The sequence below is a fragment of the Athene cunicularia genome (assembly GCF_003259725.1).
Source record: "Athene cunicularia isolate RWA chromosome 19 unlocalized genomic scaffold, athCun1 chr19_part1, whole genome shotgun sequence".
Lineage (NCBI taxonomy): Eukaryota > Metazoa > Chordata > Aves > Strigiformes > Strigidae > Athene > Athene cunicularia.
In genome coordinates this window covers 6,424,598-6,431,946 of record NW_020799124.1, presented here as the reverse complement: position 1 = coordinate 6,431,946, position 7,349 = coordinate 6,424,598, and the positions used below count along the sequence as shown (strand labels likewise).

General features: G+C 50.9%; 1 protein-coding gene across 4 annotated transcripts in view; it reads right to left on the bottom strand.

Moving 5' to 3' along the window:
* Window positions 1–1,844: 1,844 nt before the first annotated feature.
* The window catches only part of LOC113487165 (argininosuccinate lyase), an 11,902-nt gene continuing 6,397 nt past the window's right edge, over window positions 1,845–7,349 (bottom strand). For 2 of the 4 annotated variants that reach the window (XM_026861591.1, XM_026861592.1), the window contains 7 exons: window positions 4,604–4,718; window positions 3,867–3,951; window positions 3,653–3,712; window positions 3,297–3,380; window positions 2,950–3,030; window positions 2,597–2,703; window positions 1,845–2,087 (listed from right to left, as the gene is read on the bottom strand). In XM_026861591.1, coding sequence (XP_026717392.1) covers window positions 1,937–2,087; window positions 2,597–2,703; window positions 2,950–3,030; window positions 3,297–3,380; window positions 3,653–3,712; window positions 3,867–3,951; window positions 4,604–4,718 — 683 coding nt within the window. In that variant the 3' untranslated portion in view covers window positions 1,845–1,936. Of the gene's footprint in view, window positions 2,088–2,596; window positions 2,704–2,949; window positions 3,031–3,296; window positions 3,381–3,652; window positions 3,713–3,866; window positions 3,952–4,603; window positions 4,719–4,932; window positions 4,996–5,426; window positions 5,480–5,908; window positions 5,987–7,349 lie in introns of all 4 variants that reach the window. The other 2 variants (XM_026861588.1, XM_026861590.1) reach the window with 2 other exon arrangements.

The window sequence follows — 7,349 nt, the reverse complement described above, 5'->3', positions numbered from 1 at the left end:
GGGGGGGGGGGGGAAGCATTGAAAAAAGGGAAGTTTTCTGTTGCTGGTTCTTCTCCCACATGCTTAAAGCATGAATGCTGCAAAGGTGGGATGAAAGCGGTTTGTGTCTCCTGGGGTACTTCCTTAATGACAGGAGATTTAGCTTATGGTAGTTTGTACTGTCTGTGCTGCAGCCCTTAACCTAAACATGGTGAGGCAACGCTTGTTTGCGTTACTGCCATTACCTATGTGCGTTACAAAGTCTGGCAGTAACGTGTTGCTGCATCAGCACAGAGGGCAGGGTGCTGAGCAAAACACCAGCTTTAGAATGCTGTGACAGAAAAGAAATTGTCAAAACCAGCACTACTGTGCTGTGGTTTCCAGGTTCAAGCTGGTTTAATGAAAATTGCCCTACCTTCCCTGTAGACAACTGTTCTTTCTCTACCTTTTGTATTAAGTAGCAGGCACGTTCCATCCAGAAATCACTGCAGAACAATAGTGGGAAATAACGTTTCAAGTGTTTGTTTAATTAAGCATTTTCACCCTATGAAAGACACAAATGCTGCATTCTGATTCCACAAGTAAGGCTTTTTCTTGGTCTTTGTTCTGATTATATATTTGTAAGGACAGAAGGAAGATAATATAAGATTTGTACGAGGCAGCCATCCATGCCAGTCTCTTTTCAAGCATTCTGCCCCGCTAGCTTGTCCTGGGTCACACAGGAAAAAGCTTGACCTGCAGCTGTGCAGCCCCTGTGCTTTGGAGGAAACCAGAGCCGAAGGTGGTTCTATGATGGGCAGGGATGACCTGTGGGTTGACCTGCTGGTCAAGTCCTGCCTAAGACTATGCAAGTTCCAGTGCCAGAGGGTGAGGAGCCTTCTTTTGGCCACTTAATCCCCTCTGCCAGAAGGCAGGCAGGCAAGTGTCCTCCTGTGAAGAGGACGGCAGATAGCTGGAGATGTGGCGTACGTTGCAGATGTAGTACCAGGTGCACTTTGTGCACACCCACATGCCTCCCTCAGCACACTGAGTAGTCTACTTGGGTGCTGCTGGATCCAGCCTTGTGCTGCATAGAATCACAGAATCATTTAGGTTGGAAAAGACCCTTAAGATCACTGAGTCCAACCCTTAACCCAGACTGCCAAGACCACCACTAAACCATGTCCCTAAGTGCCACATCTACCCATCTTTTAAATGCTTCTAGGGATGGTGACTCAACCACTTCCCTGGGAAGCCTGTTCCAATGCTTGATAACGGTTTTGGTGGAGACATTTTTCCTAATACCCGATCTAAACCTCACCTGGCACAATTTGAGGATGTTTCCTCTCATCTTATCACTTATTATGTGGGAGAATAGACCAGCACCCACGTCACTAGAGCCTCCTTTCGGGTAGGTGTAGAGAGCGATAATGTCATCCTTGAGCCTCCTTTTCTCTAGACTAAACAGACCCAGTTCCCTCAGCTGCTCCTCACAAGACTTGTGCTCCAGAACCTTCAGCAGCTTCTTTGTTCATCTTTGGACACGCTCCAACACCTCAGTGTCTGTCTTGTAGTGAGGGACCCAAAACTGAACAGAGTATTTGAGCTGTGGTTTCATCAGTGCTGAGTACAAGGGGATGATCACTTTCCTAGTCCACCACCCTTCCCTCCAAGAGACACATTTTCAGGTCTCTTGAACAAAAACACTCATGCTGCTCTCTACCTACCAAACCCCAAGAGCTTGAACACCCCATAACCCAGCTCCACAGACAGTGAGGGGAAAGCCCCCATTCTTTCACACATCAGTGAACATTTCCCCAAGCCTCACAAGGGCTGAGGAAGCCCAACTCAGTCTTGCCCCTGTGAAGAAATACACAAACCAGGAGTTTCAGTGAACTACATACACCCCAGTGTTTATTAACTTCAGATTAATGTGATAGGCACAAAACGCTGCATCCACGGGATATCTCCCCACACTCTAGGCTTGTTCCTTCAGCTTCTTCAGCAGCTCCCTGAGCTGCTCGATCTGGGCAGTCACGCTGCTCTTGGCGGTACCGCCCATGGCCGTGTACTGCTCCACACTGTTGACAACATTGAAGACCTGGGAGACGTCGCTGCCGATCAGGGGGCTGGGGAGGCAAAGAGAGGAGGTATCAGTGAGTGCTGGGTGCTGTTGGCTGACTTTACATGCTCACTGCCTGCAGAGACGGGGCGGGGGGGGAGTGGAGACGGAGCCTTTTTCCAAGGGGAAAAGCCTCCTGCAGCCCTGCTGCTGCACTTGTGGTGCCTGACAGTAGCTGCTTGTGGCCAACCAAAGAGTCAGCTCCAAGGGAAACCTGAGGAAGTTTGGAGGCAAACTCACTCTGGAGGGCTGGTGCCTCCAGGCCAGGGTGTGAGTTTCTACCAGTCTCTCCCAAGAGCTGGTGCCCAGGCCCTGCTGGAGCTGATGGCAGTGATGTTGTCCCCCTTTAGTGCTTTCAGGCCCAGCAGTAGCAGCACTTATATTCAGGCCAGGAGGATTTTGGGGTGCTGTTGGGCCCAGGCATTTTGGGGAAGGGCACCATGAGGAGCCCCATACGAAGGGAGGCCAATACCTGCCTGTTGAGGGAAGTGATGGCACAATAACAGTGATACGAACCTGATGCTCTTCAGGTCCTCCAGGGTGAGATTATTGATGGTGACACCTTTAGACTCGGCGAGGTGGACGGCCTTCCCAGAGGCAACGTGGGCTTGTCTGAATGGCATCTGCAGTGAGAAGCAGAGGCCGCAGTCAGTGACCAGGCAACTGGGGTGTTTTTCAAAGGAAAAAATGGATGTGCTGTCTTTTTGGTTGGCTTGTTTTCACTTAGGGCAATGTCATGTGTATCCAGGTTTGTTGACCCAGAATGATCATCACCTGGGGACAGAACAGAAGGCCTCATCTCAGGCCCTCACTGAGCAGTATTCTGTATCCAAAGGACTCACAGATCCAAATGACCCTCTGATACTTACTCCTTTACGAACCAAGTAGAGAGCCAGGTCAGTAGACAGCATCTCAGGGCTCAGCGCCTTCTCCATGTTCTCCTTGTTGATCTGCAGAAGGAGAGTCAGGGGGAGATGTTATCACCACCTTCTCCTTGGGGACATGTTAGTGGTCACAGTGAGTGTCTTCATCTGGAAGGGACCTGCCTCTGAAAAGACATTCTGACCCCCTGAACAGCTGACATTGGGGGCCATAATGAGAAACATGGGTGAGCCACTGAAGGGTCTTCATCTAAGGACAAGTCTAGAGCCCTTTTACTGTAACGCACAGAACGTGCACCCCAACCGTGTTCAATAGTGAGAGGCTGGAGCCTTACCTGGAGGGTAGAAATCACTCCAGTGGCAACCTGGAGCACAGCATTCAGGGTGTCCACAACATCAAAGACGGCCTCCTTGTCCTCCTGCGTTAGAACAGGGATGGAAATTGCCGTAAGACAACCTGATGCATCCCAAAAACCCACCGACTTGAGCAGCGCAGCCAGCAGAGCCGGCGTCATCCAGGGGCTCCTGCTTCGGCCAGGGTGTCAGCAGCAGCACGCTGTGCCTCAGCCCCTTCCCTGCATCCTACACCCAAGCAGGGGCTGTGCAGGGAGAGGTGGTGGAAGCCTGCTCAAGAGCAGAAGATGGCGGTGTCTGCTCAGAGGGATGGTGTGAAAACTGAGACCTGTTTTACCTGCAGATCCTTGTTGTAGGTACTTGGAAGTCCTTTGAGAACCATGAGAATAGCAGCCAACTGCAGAGAGAAACAGGGGAGGCAGTTACTTACAGGAAGAGAAGCACACTGCCCCGGCAGAGCTTAAGGCTTTACAGGGGGCAAGGAGGAGGAACATTCTTCATCCCCGGTAGGAGCAGCTTCCCCATCCCGCTTCTTTCTTTTGCAGGCTCACCCGTCCAAACACCCGTCCAGCCTTGCTGCGGATCAGTTCCAGGCTATCAGGATTCTTCTTCTGAGGCATCAGGCTGCTGCCAGTGCTGAAAGAAAGGTGTGTGGAGTGTAACAGTGAGCAAGACCCCAGTCCACACAGACACGGGTCATGCAGCAGACTGACCCAGCCCTCCAAAAGCAACACATCAGTCCACCTTCCCTGGACACTTGTTCAGGGTGTAGGAAGGCAGTGAACTGCTTGTGCTCAGTTTCTCATGTTTCCCACAGCAAAACTTTTGTTTTTGCAGTCTTGGCTGGAGTTAACATGGACTCCCACCTCTCAGAGAGGAAGCACCAAGGAGGCTTCCCCAAAGCCCCTCCAGAAGTTGTATCAGCAGGGTTGCTGTGAGCTCAGAGAGTGTGGCTGTGCCTCCCTGAGAGACAGGAAATCTGCCAGGCCTGCAACCCTGGGTAGCCAAGGGCGGGCTTTGGCAGGCTTTCCCGGCAGAGGAGGAAGTTCTCTCTGCCAGCAGCTGCTGGGGAGGAGTGTCTGCTGAATGCAGACTTGGTTGAGTTACCAGAATCAGAAATAAGTGATTGTGGCTGAGGAATATTCACCCTAAGGCTGCCTTTCTGCCAAAATCTTAATGCTGTGTCAGCCTTATGCAGCAGGGAGACCCCAACCACTGGCTCGTTCTCTCAGGAGGGCATTGCTGGGGAGGAGAGGCTGAGGGATGGGTTCACTGCCCAGAGACCAACCTAAAAGCATCAGAGAGTGTCAGAAAGCCAAACTCGCTGGTACTGTAGAGGATGAGATCTTCAGCCATCTTGCTAAGGTGGATCATCAACAGGGTGGCAACAGAGAGGAATTCCACTGCAGAGAAGGCAAGAAATCACAAGGTGAAAAAGGTGCTTGTTTGCTTGACAACCCAGGGAGCTCTGACTAGAGTTTAAACATGATCAGAAACAGATTCTATATAATTACTTCATAGTGAGGGACTTCAGTCCCTTAAAGAAGGTCAGCTGGGAAGGTCTCCCAAGTCTGCTTCTAAAATAGTGGTGGGAAGATGTGACTGGGTTGTGCTTACCCACAAAGTCTCTCTCACTAATGGCATCCATGCTATTAAGGCTGATGGAGGCAAAGTCCAGCTCTGTAAGGAAGGTGATGGACAGAGGAGGTCAGGTTTGGCATGTCTGGAGCTTGAATGCAGCAGGCTGCCTCAGCATGCATGTGACTGTGAGCCCTTGTTTTCCCAGGATCCTGCTTTGCAGGATCTTTATTATTAGTTGAGGTGGCCAGTGTGCAGCAAAGGTGGTTCCATTTACGCTGCCACCTTACAGGCACCTGCTGTCTCACTACAGCAAAAGCTTTCTGACTTACCGAGTCATTAGGAGCTGCCCCCATCTGTGTCACTGAGCATCAGATCATATTTTTTATTTTTTTATTTATTTATTACCCTCCACCCCCATGTTAAGTTGCAGCAACACATCCAATATAAAATCAGGATAATGTGTCAATGCTTCCCCAACTCCCATTTGTTATGAGTAGTCCTGTGCCTCTCAGTCACAGGGAGACATTTACCACTACGCAGAAGCTCTCTATCAATTTCCAGTGGGTTGCCAGCCAGAGCACCGCTGCCAGGGGAGAAAGAAACAGAAATCACACATGATATCCTGTGTATTCCAACTAAAACTGAGCTTTAGCATGCAGTGATGACACCTCTCTGAAGATTTCCCTCCCCCAGTTCATTTTGGCATCACACAGTGTGGCCTGAGACTCAGCAAAGTGAACTCTGGAGTAAACCAGTGCTCCTCCAAAGAAGATATGCTTGATGAATGTCTTGTAGCTCTTAATTTCAAGGAGGGAGGAGAACGGTATCTCTGTGGTGAGAATCTTTCCTTGGAACTCTTCTCTAGTGAGAGAAGCAAGCCTTGTGCCATTGTAGCTCTGCAGTGCATGTGGTATACAAATGCCAGTGGTTCAGGGGATGTAAAGATCTGGCTCTTGGCCATTTTGCAGAGCAATGTGAAGCCCAAGGATTACACAGAAAGTAAACTTTTTACCTTCCCAAAGGCAAAACGTTGATCCTCCTCTTCACTTCTCCCAGGCGCTCAGAGTCACGGGTCAGAGCAACAGCATGGCTAGGAAAGGACACGAGAGATGAAATACCTCAAGTCAGAAAGTGTCACCCGACCCAAGAGGTAGGAGTGGTCAAAGGATGGAGCGCACAGGGTGTCAGCCTGCACTGCCCACTCAGTGCTTGGGGGCCCTCCTGGTCAGAGCCCCACAGGCACACGGGGAGCTGCAGTTCCAGTTGGCAGGGTTAGCTCTGGTTTGTGACCACCCCCGGCTGCCCCTCAGAGGATGATGCACTTCTAGGCTCCAGCTGAGCAGGGCCCTAAGGGTGGAGAAGGCTTCCTCCAGCGAAGTGTGAGAGGTGCTTACCTGAGCAAGAACTGGCTCCATCTGATGGGCTGAGCTTTCTGCAGGTGGGTGTAGCCGGGCAAGATAACATCAATTTCTCTGCATGTGAAAGGAGAGAAAGAGGTGAGAGCAGCAGTCAGGAGAGAAGGCAGTGGCAGGCACATGCCAGGGGTTTCTGCCAAGGTCACAAAGAGAACATCTTCAGCCTGTGTTGTGCTGAAGCTGGTCTGTCTCTTCCTCACCCTTTCACCTTTCACCCTAAGCACACTGGGTTCAGATCTCCCCATCTTCCAGGGTGGTGTGTCTGCCCTAGGCTGCCCTGGAAAATTGCCTGGCATGGTAATCCCCCTGTGGCAGGCAAAGATTCCCCAGTCCACCACCGGTTTGGAGGGTGGTTTGTGAGGAGGAGAGTTAGACAGGGAGTTACCAGAGCTGAGCTTTTCCCCTACAGAACAACTTGACACATGTTCAAGTTCCCCACTCCTTCAGGTGGATTTGGTGCCTTCTGAAGCCTTGCATGGACCTGCCACCTCAACTCCTTTGCTAGGACACACTGGGGGGAAGAGGAAGGCCTCTGTGATGTGAACTGTGGAGAAAGGGGGACTGTTGCTTTCCCTGTGCTACCACACCCTGCCTGTCTGTAATGTCCTCCACAGAAGGCCCTGCTGCTGCCCTGAGTGGTGTCAGTCCAAGAGCAAGCCTAGAAGTCTCCTGGCCCTGCCAGGCCAAGGCGATGGATATGGAAAAGGTCTTACATGGCAGCACGTTCCACCAGGGTCTTAATGAGCTGCAGGAGGTGAGTGGAGATGACAGAGAGGGAATTCTTCATGAACAGCTTCAAGTCGGTCACAACCTGTGTGAGATTGGCCACCGTCAGACAAAGCAGAATGTGACATACTTAGTGACCAAATGCTGTTCCCCAGAAAGGCTTGGCAGTGTTATCCCCTCTGTGTTCTTTGTGATGGGAAGGGACATCTTCCTCTTTACCAAATGTCCCTTACCCTAGTCATTGATTTGTGAAAGCTGCAATATCTTGATTTCAATGAACAGAACCAAAGCCCATTGTTTTCAGTGGACTTC